Source organism: Culex quinquefasciatus, chromosome 2, assembly GCF_015732765.1.
Source record: "Culex quinquefasciatus strain JHB chromosome 2, VPISU_Cqui_1.0_pri_paternal, whole genome shotgun sequence".
Classification (NCBI taxonomy): domain Eukaryota; kingdom Metazoa; phylum Arthropoda; class Insecta; order Diptera; family Culicidae; genus Culex; species Culex quinquefasciatus.
Window position 1 is genome coordinate 167,739,621 of NC_051862.1, and position 17,769 is coordinate 167,757,389.

Below are 17,769 nucleotides of genomic sequence, written 5' to 3' on the forward strand. Positions count from 1 at the left end.
AGGCGGACTTGGGGGACAAGGCAGAACAAACCAAGCCGCGCGTAAAGTGCGCGAACTGTGACGGCAACCATACCGGCAATTACCGCGGATGCGTCGCGCGCAAGGCCTACCTCGAGGAGCAGGAAAAGAGGAAGAAGAAAGCCCACCCTCCTCAGCGAAGTACGAGCGCAGCCGTTCCTGCAGCTGGACAGCCTACGGTTCCAGCGGACAACCCAGCGATCCCTCCTGGATGGGGGCGTTCGTTTGCCAGCGTGGTCGCTGCCGGTAGCGGCGATGCGGCCCAGCAAGGAGTCACCGGGGAAGATCTCTTTACCCTGCCGGAGTTCTTTGCTCTCGCGGGGGAGATGATGACGCGGTTTCGGAGCTGCCGTAACAAGGCGGAGCAATTTCTGGCCCTCGGGGAGCTGATGATCAAGCACATCTATAATTGATTATTTTTGTCTGTGATCTAGTTTTAAGCTTTCTCTTTATCTATCCTTTTCCCATTGCACTTTCAGTAAATTTTTTGAAAACTTTTTCTTACTCTTGTCAATTCCATAGTTATAAGTAATAATTTTTCGATTGAATTACGATGTAAAACACAGCTGAAAGGAACACCAAAACTCTGTTATATACCTAAATGAACTCATTGTAACTTGGATTATTCACAAATAAAACCGAATTGAATTGAATTGAATAATTTTATAATTTTATAATTTTATAATTTTATAATTTTATAATTTTATAATTTTATAATTTTATAATTTTATAATTTTATAATTTTATAATTTTATAATTTTATAATTTTATAATTTTATAATTTTATAATTTTATAATTTTATAATTTTATAATTTTATAATTTTATAATTTTATAATTTTATAATTTTATAATTTTATAATTTTATAATTTTATAATTTTATGATTTTATAATTTTATAATTTTATAATTTTATAATGTTATAATTTTATAATTTTATAATTTTTTAATTTTATAATTTTATAGTTTTATAATTTTATAATTTTATAATTTTTTAATTTTATTATTTTATAATTTTATAATTTTATAATTTTTTAATTTTATAATTTTATAATTTTTTAATTTTATAATTTTATAATTTTATAATTTTTTAATTTTATAATTTTATAATTTTTTAATTTTATTATTTTATAATTCCCATTGCAATTTTGAAGTTTTTTGAAAAAATATTTTTTATTGCCCCCTGATTTTTCAGGCCAATTTTGAAAAGTGTGACAAAAACTTTAATCTAATCTAATCTAATCAGACCCTAGCGCAGCCAATCTTTCGAAGGGATCCTGGAGAGTGCCTTAGGTTATATGACGCCTAGCACTCTTCTTGTCATTTATTAACATTTGTAGTGCGCCATTGCATCGGAATGCATTGAAACATCACAAACGTTAAAGCGGCCAGGCCTACTGCGTAAAGCCGTATCGCAGAGATGACTCGTAATTGGGTTGAGTTTGAGCACTGAGTGTTCGAACAACAACACAATTCTAAATCGACAGGGGAGGAAGAAGCGTGGGGACACACCACCATCCGCTCCGAGAGTTGGTTGTATTCGTTGGGAGCACCATGCTAAGAAGGTTTGGTACTCCGGGACCCTCTGGGATGGGACATTGTATTTCCACAAATGCCCTGGACTCTATTTGCCGTGGTTATAGCGCCACAACTCGCTCTGAAAAGTGTGACAAAAACTTTAAACAAAATTTGTACCAGCCAAAATTAAATTTGGTTTTTTGAATACTTTTGCGTAAATATTTAACAATTTAGCACACCCCGTACGCCGATGCACTTTTGTACTAAAATTTCCTAACGCGAGAGAGAGAGCGAAGCGAAAAACGTCATCATACTGTCAAATTGCTTCTACGTGCCCAAGTCATCAGCAAATCGTCGTCGGGAACGAAAAGTCGGAAAAAATCGTACAAAATCTTTATTTTCGCACCGTAAAACCCTCGGAATCGGTCCGCAATAGGGTGTCTCCGGTAGCGGACAATCCGGTGCGCGGTTTCACGGCCACGTTCGGTCCCGGACGCGTCGCAAAGTGTTCGAATTTGTGACTTTTCCTTATCGAAGAAATTGCAGTGAGAATCTTTTTTTTTTCGTTTCGTCCCCACGACGTCTCCACTTGTCCTCCGCCCCGCCGCGGGGTACCGTGTCACACGGTGAACACCTGGGTGGTCCTCGAAGGGGAGCTGGGGGAGGAGACCTTTTAAGTGTGTTTTTGTTCTTTGAAAAAGTTTTGTGAAATGGCCCTCGGTTGGACTGCGAGGGTTGGAGGTTTTCGCAGTGATAACATCCGGCGGGGACCGCGGGCCTAGGCCCTTGGGCCAAATCCAAAAGAGACACTGATAACAGCGAGTAGTCACCGTAAAGTATGCCAACATTAGCCACGAGCGGAACGCCGACGACGACCAGCAGCAGCAGCAGCACGACTCCGGTGGCCACCCCGACCACCCCCTCCTCCTCGAGCGGCGGAACCAGCAACAGCAAAACGAAGGAAATGTTTATCGTGCGGGCGCTGGAGAAGATCCTCGGCGATAAGGACATCAAGCGGTCCCATCACTCGCAGCTGAAGCGGGCCTGCGATGCGGCACTTGGTGAGTCACCGTTGTTCCGAAGGCCGCCCAGCGCATAAGTGGGGCATCGTCGCGGCCTTCCCTGAATAATTGACTGGCCAATGATAGGGGTTATCGATTTTTTGCTCCACTTTTCCCCTCGTCACTGTCCCTACGGGAGGTTTTTTTTGTGTTGACGAAGAATTGGACGTCCTCGAGGACGGGTCCCAGCATATGTTTTTGTATTGATTTTCCCTTTTTTTCCGGGGGTGGTGGCCCCATCTGTGCTAAGCCAGGTGGCGAAATGTTACGTCAAGTCGCCACTCTGAGCAGAGGACGCTGACCATGGAAGGATGTGAAGAAGTTGGTGGTGTGAGGCAATAATTGCCTTTTGGAAAAGTAAATCGCTCGCTGGACGTCGAAAGATTGCCGCTCAGTTGCATTGCAACTAGCGGAGCAGTGATTCACTTCTCTGAAACCATCGTCTACAGAGTGCGAAAAACCAACGAGTGAATTACAGTTGGGGGATTTGATAACTTTGATAAGAACTCGAATTCAGTCACGGGTGGAAAGAAGAGCAAGACTGGTTTAGTTTCTAATTGTGTCCCTCGTCGTCGTTCAGTATAATAGGGCATAAATCTTGATTAGGGTGCGCTGGCTGCGCTTGTGGATGATAAGTGGCGAAGCGCAACATGCTGATCGGTTGTGGGAAATTGATTGTGATTTCCGCGGAGAGTCATCGTAGTGAGTGATATAAACTAGCACTTGACTTTTGGTTGATTTTGTTCCAAGCACTGAACAAGGCTTTCAGTTTATCGAAATACAATCGATTGATTCGACAAAATAAAATAAGTGGGTCAATATTGAATGGAAAGGATTGTGCGGAAGGTCAACAACAGTCAAACGGGTGTCGTAGAAAAGATTTCAAACATGGGATGGATACTGAAATAATTGGAAGACAAAAGTGTGAGAACTAAGCATAGAAAAAGTATTTTTAAACGGCGTAGTTTTTTTTTAATTGGGAATGAAAAATACAAATAATATTGCAAGAATCGTTAATTTAGCAGAATCATGGCAAGACTTAAATTTTTGGGTGACCATAACTTAAAAAAATAACATTTCACGGAAATAACCTTTAAAAATATAAAATAGGAATACAGAAATTTAAAAGGTGTTTAAACTTTATTTTGAATTATCGTCAACCATCGCTTCGCTTTAAAGAGCTCAAATGTAACATTTTACCAATAAAAAATATATGTCTATCATTTCATTTCACCATTTTCATTTTTTGCATTCTTTTGATTTGGCTCAAACTTAGTGGTGGCCTTCCTAAAGATCAAAGAAGTTATTTTGTGTCATTGATTCACTCATAAAAGTCTCCAAACAAGTTTTGACAACTGTTCATACAAAAATAGGTACGTAAATGTTCAAAAATCTGTAGCTTTTGAAGGAATTTTCTGATTGATATGGTGTCTTCGGCAAACTTTTAGGTGTTTATGAGTAAAAATTAAATAATTTAATAATAATAATAATAATATAATATTATAACCTTCTTCTACAACAAATAAATTTCCCAAAACTCCTATATTTTTAAGTTTTGAATTTTTTAAATATAAATATTTTACGAGACAAAAACCGCAACTTTTAGAAAACAATTTTTCCGCCGTGTTCCGATTCAAATTAGTTACACAATTTTTTGACTTCAGTTTTTAATGTAAAATCAAAATATGCTTTACAGACTTTTTGATAAAGTATGCCGTTTTCGCCATTTAAAGCTTGAAAATTCGCGTTTTTCGATTTTGTTTTGTAATTGTTTATTTTTAAAAATATGTTTTTCAATAAGATCCAAAAAAATACCAAAAAAATTGCCTAAGATACATTTTAGATTGGACCTCTGGTTGCTGAAATATAGTGAATAAAAGAAAATTTAAGTTTTTTTTAAGTCTAATCCAAACATTCCCACATTTTCGAATGCCAAATATTCAATATTCAAGACTAACATTTCAAATCGACGAATTTAATTTTTTTTTCAATAGATAATAACTCGGTGGCAATTTTGTTCTCCATACTTCTCTGCGGCTCAAATGTTGCTGTTGTTGTCCCGTAAAACACATGAAAAAAAATATCAAAAATTAAAAATTGCGGGGTTTGGGAATTTTTTTTTTTTTTTGTGAAAAATGTGAAAATTTTTTCATAAAATATCGGATTTTTTTTCTATGCTCCTATTTTGTTTTGAAAAGCCCTCATCAATACCTTAAATTTTGCCGAAGACAACAAATCGATCAGATAATTCCAAAACCTACAGATTTTTGAATACAAAATGGCTACTTCGATCATTGGGAAAGCTCCCACAAAGTTAGAGCCTAATTAAAATATATAAATAAAATCTATTTCCGGTTTTGGTGGAGAATTGCTTAAAAGTGATTTAAAATATTTATTTTCCCACTTTCAGTCAAACTGATTGAGTTTTTGGCTCTGGAATAAAATATTTTTTTTATCACATATTGGAAAATCACAAAATATTTGAAAAACAAATATTTTCATAAATTGAAAGATATGATGCCAACTTTTGAGAGGAACATACCAGTAATAATGTTTTCTAAAGAAAAGAAAAGTATAAAATTTGAAATTTAGAACCATGGTTTCAACATTTGAAAAAAAAGTTTTTTTTAAATTGAAGTTGTTTTGCATTTTTTTTTTTAATCTTTGGGTTAAGTCATAAACTTTAAAAAATATTTGCATCAGCCTAAAAATACAAAAAATTAAAATTCAAAATAAAAAATAAAATTAGGAAATTCTAAATTGAAAAATGCAGAGATTCGAGAAATTTCAAAACAATTTGAGCTCGATTATCCGAAATCCTCGCAAAAATTCCAATCCGGATAATCGAATCACGATTTTTTATGTTTATCAAAATTTGGATTTCTAACCTAAAATAATACTCCAAAATAACTCTAAAGTTTTTTTGTAATCTATGATGGTGGTGGAATTTAAGAATTAAAAGATTGAGCAATTCAAAAATTTAAGAATTGAAGAATTGAAGAATTGAAGAATTTAAGAATTTAAGAATTTAGGAATTTAAGAATTTAAGAATTTAAGAATTTAAGAATTTAAGAATTTAAGAATTTAAGAATTTAAGAATTTAAGAATTTAAGAATTTAAGAATTTAAGAATTTAAGAATTTAAGAATTTAAGAATTTAAGAATTTAAGAATTTAAGAATTTAAGAATTTAAGAATTTAAGAATTTAAGAATTTAAGAATTTAAGAATTTAAGAATTTAAGAATTTAAGAATTTAAGAATTTAAGAATTTAAGAATTTAAGAATTTAAGAATTTAAGAATTTAAGAATTTAAGAATTTAAGAATTTAAGAATTTAAGAATTTAAGAATTTAAGAATTTAAGAATTTAAGAATTTAAGAATTTAAGAATTTAAGAATTTAAGAATTTAAGAATTTAAGAATTTAAGAATTTAAGAATTTAAGAATTTAAGAGTTTAAGAATTTAAGAATTTAAGAATTTAAAAATCTGGAATTTGCAAAAGACTTTTGATCAGACGACTTTTGGATTTTCAAACACATCATTGCATATTGGTAGAAACCCCCTCCGCCACCGTGTCGTTTCGTACAAAGTGTAAAACATTTTATGACACCTTTATTTCTCCGACACGCTTGGTCGCATCGCAACCGCTCAGCCGGTGACCGTGATCAATCTTCTCTGCTCAGCGTGTTTCATTTGATTTGCTCAATGTTGATGCATTGGAAAATTTGATTTATTTTTAAAGATTTTAGCTAGGAATTTCAAAGTAGAATTGAATCAAATTTCAGAAAATAATTGAATTTCACGAAATTTAATTAGGCCACTCAAAAGCCTGCCATTAATCGAGAGCTACTCTCCAATGCACCTACGTTCTATTTCCAAGAGCTTCGTCCGTATGCGCGTTTCACCTTCGCATGAAAGGTTTCCTTTCTTCGTTTCGTATTTTGCTGCTCGCGTCAAAACCTCTTACGTTGTTGGGTTGAAACATGCATGCCATCGGAAGTACGATTACAGCACCACACTTCAATGTGTGTTTCTACAAATGGGGAAAAAAGGAGGGAAGTGTGATGGGAGAAGAAGGACTCGGTCTGAAAAAAATCGATGACTTCCACTCTTGATGTCCACGTGTTTCCGTTGGGCGCGCTCGCACGTGACGGGAATACGTTCCGCCTTGTAATGGCACTTTGATGAACTTGTTATTGAGTGTGAGACGCTAATTGAATTCCTTTTTTTTTCTTCGTTCATTTTCAGAGGACATCCGGGAGGAGCTGAAGGAGGCCGGCCAGGTGGAGCACAATGGCGAGGTGCCGGTTCCGTCGGCGGCCCTGCCGCTGCCCAAGAACGACTCGGCCAACATTGTCAACGCGGAGAAGTACTTTTTGCCGTTCGAGTTGGCGTGCCAAAGCAAGACGCCGCGGATCGTCGTGACGGCGCTCGACTGCCTGCAAAAGCTGATCGCGTACGGCCATCTGACGGGGAACATTCCGGACTCGGCGAACCCGGGCAAGTTCCTGATCGATCGGATCGTGACGACGATCTGCAACTGTTTCATGGGCCCGCAAACGGACGAGGGCGTGCAGTTGCAGATCATCAAGGCGTTGCTGACGGTGGTCACGTCGCAGCATGTCGAGGTGCACGAGGGCACGGTGCTGCAGGGCGTGCGGACCTGCTACGACATCTATCTGTCCAGCAAGAACTTGATCAACCAGACGACGGCACGGGCGACGTTGACGCAGATGTTGAACGTGATCTTCACCCGGATGGAGAATCAAGCGTATGAGATGGGTCAAACGCAGCAACGACGACGGCGGTAGTTCCGGTGACTCCCCCGGCGGAGGAAAAGCACCCCGACTACGACATGGTGCGTGGAATCGTCGACGAGATCGTGGACAATGTGATAGCGGCTGCGGCGTCGGCCGTGGACGAGCTGAGCACGAAGAGTACCGGGGAGTCCGGGGACGCCGAAACGGGCAGCATCGGTGGGGTGTCCAACGGTGGCACGGACAGTACCTCGATCGCGCGGGTACCCTCCCAGGAGAGCATGGAAGTGACGAGCGAAAACGACAGCATCGTGACGGCTAAGTTTACCCACATCTTGCAAAAGGACGCCTTCCTGGTGTTCCGTGCGCTGTGCAAACTCTCCATGAAACCTCTCCCGAAGGGCATCCGGATCCAAAGTCGCACGAGTTGCGATCGAAGATCCTCTCGCTTCATCTGCTACTGTCGATTCTCCAGAATGCCGGCCCCGTCTTTCGCTCGAACGAAATGTTCATCATGGCCATCAAGCAGTACCTGTGCGTGGCGCTGTCCAAAAACGGCGGAAGTTCCGTCCCGGAGGTGTTCGAGCTGTCCCTTTCGATCTTCGTGGCCCTGCTGTCCAACTTTAAAATGCACCTCAAGAAGCAGATCGAGGTGTTCTTCAAGGAGATCTTCCTGAACATTCTGGAGGCGCCCAGTTCCTCGTTTGAGCACAAGTGGATGGTGATTCAGGCGCTGACCCGGATCTGTGCGGACGCACAGAGCGTGGTGGACATTTACGTAAACTACGATTGTGACTTTTCGGCGGCGAATCTTTTTGAGCGACTCGTCAACGATCTGAGTAAGATTGCTCAGGGTCGGCAGGCGCTCGAGCTGGGCACGTCGGTGAATCAGGAAAAGTCGATGCGAATCCGCGGGCTGGAGTGTCTGGTGTCGATCCTGAAGTGCATGGTCGAGTGGAGCAAGGATTTGTACGCGAATCCAAACTCGCAAACCAGTTTGGGCGATCCACCGGCCGTTGCGACGAATCCAAAATCTCCGGACGAAGTGCACGAGCCGTTGAAGAGTCACGGTGGGTCGACGATCAGCATGAACTCGGTCGGTAGTACGAATACGTCCGGTGGGAATCGGGAAGTGTTGGATCTTCCGGAGGAGCTTGAGGAACGCAAGCAGCGCAAGGAGGTGATGGAAACGGGGATTGACATGTTCAACCGCAAACCGAAGAAGGGAATGCAGTTTCTGCAGGAGCGTGGCATGTTGGGGACGAGCTGCGAGGACGTGGCCAAGTGGCTGCACGAGGACGAACGGCTGGACAAGACCCAGGTCGGGGACTACCTGGGGGATAACGACGAACAAAGCAAGGCTGTGATGTGCGCCTATATCGATGCTATGAACTTTGCCGAGCTGGACATTGTGGCCGCGTTGCGGTACTTTTTGGAAGGGTTCCGTCTGCCCGGCGAGGCGCAGAAGATCGATCGGTTGATGGAGAAGTTTGCGAGCAGATATTGCGACTGCAACCCGAACAACACCCTATTCGCATCCGCCGACACCGTCTACGTGTTGGCCTTTTCGGTGATTATGCTGACGACGGATCTGCACTCGCCCCAGGTCAAGCACAAGATGACCAAGGAACAGTACATCAAGATGAACCGCGGCATCAGCGACAACAAGGACCTGCCGGAGGAATATTTGTCGCAGATTTACGACGAAATTGCCGGGCATGAGATTAAGATGAAGAACACGGTCGCGAGCAAACCGCAAGGCAAGCAGATCATCGTGAACGAAAAGAAGCGCAAACTGTTGTGGAACGTCGAGATGGAGGCGCTGTCCACGACGGCCAAGAACCTGATGGAGTCGGTGTCGCACGTGAAGGCGTCCTTTACCTCCGCCAAACACCTCGAGCATGTCCGGCCAATGTTCAAAATGGCCTGGACCAGCTTCCTGGCGACGTTCTCCGTCGGTCTGCAAGACTGTGACGATCCGGAAATCGCCAGTCTCTGCCTGGACGGAATCCGCTGCGCCGTCCGGATCGCGTGCATCTTCCACATGACGCTGGAACGGGACGCTTACGTCCAGGCGCTGGCTCGCTTCACCCTCCTTACCGCCAACTCACCGATCAACGAGATGAAGGCCAAAAACATTGACACCATCAAAACCCTTATCATGGTGGCGCACACCGACGGAAACTATCTCGGCTCCAGCTGGTTGGACATTGTCAAGTGCATCTCGCACCTCGAACTCGCCCAGCGCATCGGTACCGGCGTCCGGCCAGAATTCCTCTCCGGCCCAGCGTCCCACCGTGACGCGTTGGATCCCCAGCCAAGGAACACATCGGAGAAACCAGCTCGCAGAGCATCGTCGTAGCAGTCGATCGGATCTTCACCGGATCAATTCGCCTCGATGGGGACGCCATCGTGGACTTTGTTAAAGCACTGTGCCAAGTTTCGCTGGACGAACTGACGCGACCTCAGCCGCGAATGTTCTCCTGCAGAAGATTGTCGAAATTTCCTACTACAACATGGGCCGCATCCGGTTGCAGTGGTCCCGAATCTGGCAGATCTTGGGCGAGCACTTCAACGCGGTCGGTTGCAACACCAACGAGGAAATTGCCTTCTTTGCGCTTGACAGCTTGAGGCAACTTTCGATGAAATTCATCGAAAAAGGCGAGTTCACCAACTTCCGCTTCCAAAGGATTTCCTGCGTCCGTTCGAGCACATCATGAAAAAGAACTGCTCGCCGGCAATCCGGGACATGGTCTGTCGGTGCGTGGCCCAGATGGTCAACTCGCAAGCCCACAACATCAAATCCGGCTGGAAGAACATCTTCTCGGTGTTCCATCTGGCTGCCGGCGACACAGACGAAGCGATCGTCGAGTTGGCCTTCCAGACGACGGGGAAGATCATCACCGATTTGTACCAGTCGCAGTTCCACATCATGATCGATTCATTCCAGGACGCGGTCAAGTGTCTGTCGGAGTTTGCCTGCAACGCCAAGTTCCCCGACACGAGCATGGAAGCGATCCGCCTCGTACGGACGTGCGCTCTTTGCGTCAACGACGCCCCAAATCTGTTTGCCGAACACGCCGGCATGGAAAACGATGTGTCCGTTTCGGAGGAGGATCGCGTTTGGGTTCGGGGCTGGTTCCCGATGCTGTTCTCGCTGTCCTGCGTTGTGAACCGCTGCAAGCTGGATGTGCGTACCCGCGGACTCACGGTCCTCTTCGAAATCGTCAAAACACACGGCGATGCGTACAAACCCAACTGGTGGCGTGACCTGTTCAACATTCTGTTCCGAATCTTTGACAACATGAAACTCCCCGAACACCACACCGAAAAAGCGGAATGGATGACGACGACGTGCAACCACGCGCTGTACGCGATCATCGACGTCTTCACCCAATACTTTGACATCCTCGGACCGATGCTGCTCAAAGATCTGTACTGTCAACTGCACTGGTGCGTGCAGCAAAACAACGAGCAGCTCGCCCGATCCGGCACCAACTGCTTGGAGAACCTGGTCATCTCGAACGGACTCAAGTTCAACGAAGACACCTGGGACAAGACCTGCCAGTGCATGCTGGACATCTTCAACAGCACGTTACCGGAAGAACTGCTCTACTGGAAGCCCGACCCGAACCCCCAAAGCATGACCCACAGCGCGAGCTACCCGCAAAACGGAGATCTACCCCGGCACGGCATCCTAAAGCGATCCCCGTCCCAGCACTCCGTCTTCAACCAACTGGACGACCCAACCCTCAAACCCCCCGAACTCAACCAAACGGCCACCCTCTTCTCGAACCTCCTTATCAAGTGCGTCGTCCAGCTCGAGTTGATCCAAACCATCGACAACATCATCTTCTTCCCCGCCACATCCCGCAAAGAAGACGCCGAAACCCTGGCCCAAGCCGCCGCCGAACTCTCCCACAACACCTCCACCGGCTCAACCAACAGCTCCAACCCCCCGTCCTCCGTCCTGAACCACTCGCTCTCCACCGAAGAGTGTCAACGCGAAGAGCAGGGCATGTACAGCTACCTGAACACGCCCCACCTCCTGCAACTCATCGACTGTCTGCTGCAAAGTCATCGCTTTGCGAAAAAGTTCAACTCGAACCACGACCAGCGCAACGTCCTGTGGAAGGCCGGCTTCAAGGGTTCGCTCAAGCCGAACCTGCTGAAGCAGGAAACGCAATCCCTTGCGTGTGTGCTGCGCATCCTGTTCAAGATGTACAGCGACGAGAGCCGGCGTCGCGACTGGCAGGACATCGAGAAGCGGCTGATTGCCGTCTGTACCGAGGCGTTGGACTACTTCCTGTCGCTGCAGAGTGAACCGCACCGGGACGCGTGGACGTCGCTGCTGCTGCTAGTGATGACGCGGCTGCTCAAGATGCCGGACTCGAGGGTGAGTTGTCGGGTTATTATTTACGGTTTAACTATAACTAAGTTTTTTTTTCGAATTATGTACAACAATGCAAATTTCTTTATATAATAGAACACTTTCTGGTTATTTTGAGGTTCTTAAATAAGCTTTCGGAAAAGATAGATAGCTCGAAAAGTTTTTCAATGCTTGGAATGTATTTCTCTTTAATAAACATTTTTCTCAGAACTTTCAGTATTTTAATTTGATTTTTAGTGCACAAATAAATACAAATTTTCGAGCATTAGACGACGGATGATTTTTTTGAAAATAAAAATATGTCTACACATTTAAAATATTTTATTATTTCAATAGTTAAACCTAATTTCGAACAAAAAAAATCTACACAAAATATTTAAATCATTTGATTTTGAATTTTGCTCACGTGTTATCTAACTTGTTTCTTCGTTATTTTACTAAATTTCACAGATATTTAAAAACAATATAGCTAAAACTGCTATGCGTTTTCTTTCATTAAATTTTACATTGTATTATCCGTGGCATGTTACAATCAAAGCTGCATATTTCCAATTGTTTAATCGGCCAAGGACAAATTACGCGGCTTATGCAAGTCGCAAAAAACACTATCCTTAATTATTACAGTCCCACAGTAAAAAAAACACAAATTGATCCACAAATTGATATTTATAATCTGTTTAAAAATTCAAAAACAAAACCTGTTTCCGGAAGATGTGGGACCGAACAACCAAGTCTTTTCAGTGATGAATTCACATTTAATCCATAATTCCATTTTCAAAAAATTACTTTTTTCAAAAATTCATAACACCAAAACATAAAAAATCGAAGCGGGAAGAGTATGTCAAAATCGAGTTTTTGAATAACATGTAAAATAAAAAAAAAAAGGTTTTCAGGTGTAATTATTTTTTTTTTTTGAGCCACCATTCAAAACCTACAACTTTGCAGAAAATGCCAAATAGTTCAGAAAATCGATTCTCAAGATACGGAATTCCAAACCTTTTTGCCTTTCTTACTAAAGAAAAATATAGGTTTAGGTTTTTTATCCAGATTTTTAAGCAAAGATGGCGTTACGAATGGTGCACGCCCGAATTGTCAAAATCACGCAGTGGTACCAACATTACAAAAAAGACTGTGCCATGGCATGAGAGCCACATTTCTTTTCTAATATTGGTACCACTGCGCAATTTTGACATTTCAGGCGTGCACCATTCGTAACGCCATCTTCGCTTAAAAATCTGGATAGCAAAGTAATTTTCTAGAATTTGTCATTTTTGGTCGAAATTTTTAATTTTGTTTTTTTTTTTATTATTTGGATGAAACTTTGTCAAAAGATGCAATCTTGCATCATACAAAATGGCCATGTGAGTATTCAAAAATTTGTATCTTGAGATGGATTTTCTGATCCTTTTGGTGTATTTGGCAAAGTTGTAGGTTATGACCAGGTATTTTTATGATCAGGAATTTTAAGAAAAAATGTCAAATCAAATCAAATTTCCAATCGAAGTACTAGTTTATGCAACAAGTTGCAAAAAGAAGATTTTTTCAGCACGAGTCGTACATTTATCCAACGAGGTTTACCGAGTTAGATAAATACGACGAGTGATGAAAAAATCAAGTTTTGCAACTAGCTCCATACAACATTTTTGCATTTCCGAAAAACACCATTTGAATGGAATCGTAAGTGAAAATGTCCTATTTAGTCAATCCAGCTTCCAAATCAAAATAATGTTGAAAAGTATTACAGTTCAAAACATCCACTTCAGTGCTGAAAAGTAGAAAAATATTTCTATTCGATTCTGTTATTTCTGGTAAAGTAGACTGTTTCGTCTATCAAGAATGACAGGCAAAATAAGTAGTTTCACGACGGATTTGCAAAAAGAACTTTTTTCAATTCCGTCGCGAAACTATCTTCGTCATATGGAGAGTTTGATGCTCGATTAAAGCTCCAAAAATACTATTTAGGCTACAAAACTTACCAGCAACAGCACCGCCTCGAGTAAGCACGCAAATTTATGCCACTTACTGGCCAAAAAGATCAAATTTAATGTACTTTTGATCATAATTTCTATTTTGCGAGACCATTTCTCATCATTTTGTTGGCACACACATCCACACGCAAGTTCAGAGGTTAAGGGGTTACATACATGTAGAAAATCACAAAATTTAATATTTCAGAATATTTGTTAAATCCACTCAAAAGATGATTATTAATCACTCCTGAAAGTTTCATGAAAATATTTCATGATTAAACTGAGTTAGAGACGATTTAAGCTCATAATTTTGCCATGCGCAAAGCGGGCTGTCAAACTTTGTTGGCGTTTTCTCAAAACCCCGAGTTGATTTACGGGTGCCACGATATCTCGAGATGGGATGGACCAAATTAGCTGAAATTTGAGGTGAAGACTCTCAAGATGTATCCCGTGTGCATGACGAAGCGCAATTTTTAAAATTTGCTTTTTTAAAAAATACAAAAATCAAAAACTAACGATTTTTTATATGAAAAACACAAAAATATTTTTATCTTTTTTTTTAAATAAACTTTTGGAAAATCGGGCTTCGTCATGCACACGGAATCGGTTTAACGAGTCTTCACCAAAATTTTGAGCCGATTTGGTCAAGACAGTGTTGAGATATCGTGGCACCCGTTTTTTTAAACTGCTAACTGGAAATTGCTATGTCTCGGCAATGATGCAACCAAATATATTCAAATTTGTTTTGTTAGTAGGTGAAAATGTGTATTTTAATGCCCTGAAAAAAGAATTTAAAAAATGTTGAAGTGTCCGCTCATACTAACCTCTGACTTTTTTGCCGATATACATGTATGTAACCCCTTAACTGCTTGACGAAAGTCGCCATCAATATCTTTTCACTTGTGCTAACGATTTCAATACGCTTAAGATATAAAATTGCTTCCAACTACCGTCAACATGTTCTTTTGACCATTACTTAGTCACTCACTTGAAAAAATATCCCGAAAAATGTCAATAATTAGCAAGCACCAACAAAAAAACAAACGCGCTAAGTCTTTTGACGTTTGAATTTTTAATACCGATTCTAATCGAAGGCTGAAGAAAACCGAGCGAGGAGCGAAGGCAAATAAAGAACAAAGGGTGGCACCAACACCACCAACATGCTGGTGTAGCGCCTGTTGGAGTGAGCAAGTGCTGCCAGGAAACTTTCGCTATAAATGCTACTTTTCGTGAGTGTTCGCTTAAAATTTCATCAATTTTGGCAGCACTAAGCAGACCCAAAAGAGCGCTGGAAGAAAAAAAGAACTAAGCTGAAAATAGAAAAATGGGCGTGGCCCAATGCACTCGTTTGATTAGAATACATTTTGGAAATATTTTTTTTAAATGCTTGTAAAAAAAATAGCATAACCCTTAATAAGAGTGATAATAAACAGAAATGTTCACAAAAAGTTGCTCTACTCGTTGGTGTACTTGGTTTTAGTGAATTTCAAGGAACAATCCAGATTATCCAGCATCATTCAAACACGACCGTTTATTAGGCATAAAATGGGCATATTTCCCCTACTTGTTGTTCCTGACATTCTCGAACGACGAAAGGACAAATTTTATGTTTTTTTTTTTTTTTTTTTTTTTAAGTGTGCATTTACCTTGTTTAGTTTCTGTTTGTTTCTGATAGCATTTGGCTTACTCTACAACCTCCTATCTTTACCTTTTGCCTATCTAGTTTTTTCATGTTTTTAAGTCACTTTTTCAATTTTTGCATGTTTTTCAAACACAAACCCCAAATATTATGCCAATAGGTCTAAGCCTAAACACTTTAGAAGGGGAGGTGTTTTGGAGAAATTTTTCATGATATAATAATTATCTTTAACCATTTTCCCTCCCTCTTCTCTACCCCTCCAGTTCGCGGCCCACATCGCCAGCTACTACATCCTGATGTGCGACCTGATGTGCTTCGACCTGAAGCCGGAGCTGCGAACGGTGCTGCGGCGCGTCTTTCTCCGGATCAGCCCCGTCTTTGGGATCGCCAACAGTGCCACCTAGTATCAGCGGAAGGCGGCGGCGGTGGCGGCTAGTGGCTTTACCCACCATCCCCACCACCACCACCACCAGCAGAACTCGACGACGATTCCCCCCATCCACCAGTTTAGCAGCAATACATCTTCAAACAGTGATCGGCGCGGGTGGAATAAAAATCCAAGGTTGTAGTTATTTTTTGTCTAGATGTTATATATATTTTTTTTCTGTTGGTGTCTCCGAGAGTTTTTTTTTACTGTCTAAATTATTTCATTGATCCCGTAAGGAGGATAGAGCTAAACAAAACATAGATTCCTACCATTTAAACGTAGAAGTAGAACCGCTATCAGAGAGGAGAAATAAACTAAAACTAAACATTCGAAATTTCTAACAAAACAATTAGGTTAGCATAAATGTTTATAATCTACTTTAGAACAAAAACAGACTGCGTTTTCTGTTGTTAATTTTTGGTAAACAATTTCAAACCAATTTCAAAAACCCTGACGCGCTGCAATGATTTTATAAAAATCCCCCTTTGTAAATATCCAAACAAAAAAGTAAAAGAATTTAGCAAAAAAAATTACCCCAAAACTGCAAATGATAAAAACCGCTAAAAGTGCAACTGTTTAGCTGCGTTGTTTGTTTTGTCAGATTGTGAGAAATAATTTTTTGGAGAAACTTTTGTAACCGTCAGCAAAATGTGTCATGCTTTCTTTTTAAGTTCAACCCATCTTTGCTACTAACGCTACGAATGATTTCCGCAACCGAAGGCAACCTACTAACGCTAAGAATCTTACTAAAAAAATAATAATCAAAAAACCAACCACTCTGCAGTAGTCCAAGTCATTCACAAACACTCTTTCACGTGTGCGCAATAGATTCAACTTGAAAAGTCGGGAAATCATGCGATTATTATTATCCTTATTATATTATCATTATTATTGTCATTATTGTACTGTGAAGCCGCCGTATATTTATAGTCAGGATGTGTTACTGATAGAGGAAGAAGAAACAAAAGCAAAACGGAAAACAAAAACACAGCAAAACTAAACAAACAAATATCGTACGTATGAGAAACTGCACTGCTTAGAGAGTTTATCATCAGCGTAGCCTGTAAGTTATTCTTTTGTTTGTTTTTGTGAGCCTGCAAAAAAGACACAATGAGTAAAGCCGAGTGGAACGAGAAGAACGAAAAGAAGAAGACGACGAAGTTTGTGTGTGGGGCAAATTTAACGAGTTTCTATAAAAATGCAAACTTTCTGTTGTAAAACTCACGATGATTACTATATACAGTATATTATACATTTACATGCATATTAGATACCATGGAATAAAATGCTAGTAAAATAAAAAAAGCAGTGTAATGTGATTTGTATCCGAAACGCCATTTGAACTATTTGAAACTATTGCAGAATTCAGAATAATATTGCACTTAATTTTAGAAAATTTCAAATTTGTGCTTCCTTGTCAGTTGAGAAAACGCATAATAAGTTTTTTTTAAATATTAAAATCAATCACATATTTTAAATGTAAAAAAAAGAATGTGGAAAATTTTATTTGAATATTTTTGTTGTTTTTTTATTATACTTTTTATAAACACAGTATTCACCATCAAAGATCAAGAGCTTTAAGACCGGCATTAAAAAAAGAAAGAAAGGTACCCTCATATAGGTTCTTGAGCTCAAATACCGGTTGATTTCAGAATTTTGGAAATTTAACTAAAGTTTTGTTTTCGTCATTGACATGGATTCAACTTAAAAACGGAACTCTTAAGCTAACTTTTGAATAGCTCTAAAGAAATCATTGAATGAAAAAAATTAAAAATCTCTAAAATATTTTGCGTAATTAAAGCGAGATTTATTTTTAATTCGCAAGCCTGAATTCTTCTCAGTAACAATAGGTCTATTCCCGTACTTGCAGAATTGCAGAATTTCTGCAGCTTCTGCAGAATTCTGCATAAGTCACTTTTTTGCAGCACGTTCCCGTACTTTTCAGCTCGCTCTCTTCATCTCTCTCTTTTGCAGAAGTTCTGCAAGGAGAGA

The 17,769-nt window shown here is 40.7% G+C and overlaps 1 protein-coding gene across 1 annotated transcript; it reads left to right on the plus strand.

Annotated features, from left to right (window-relative positions):
* The first annotated feature begins 1,858 nt into the window (after positions 1 to 1,858).
* Positions 1,859 to 17,074, plus strand: LOC6036387 (brefeldin A-inhibited guanine nucleotide-exchange protein 2). Its single transcript, XM_038252474.1, is given in 8 exon segments — positions 1,859 to 2,596; positions 6,843 to 7,373; positions 7,376 to 7,747; positions 7,750 to 9,663; positions 9,666 to 9,830; positions 9,833 to 10,033; positions 10,036 to 11,747; positions 15,614 to 17,074. Coding segments are annotated over 8 exon segments (5,259 nt in total). The 5' UTR covers positions 1,859 to 2,373; the 3' UTR covers positions 15,755 to 17,074.
* The last annotated feature ends 695 nt before the right edge of the window (positions 17,075 to 17,769 follow it).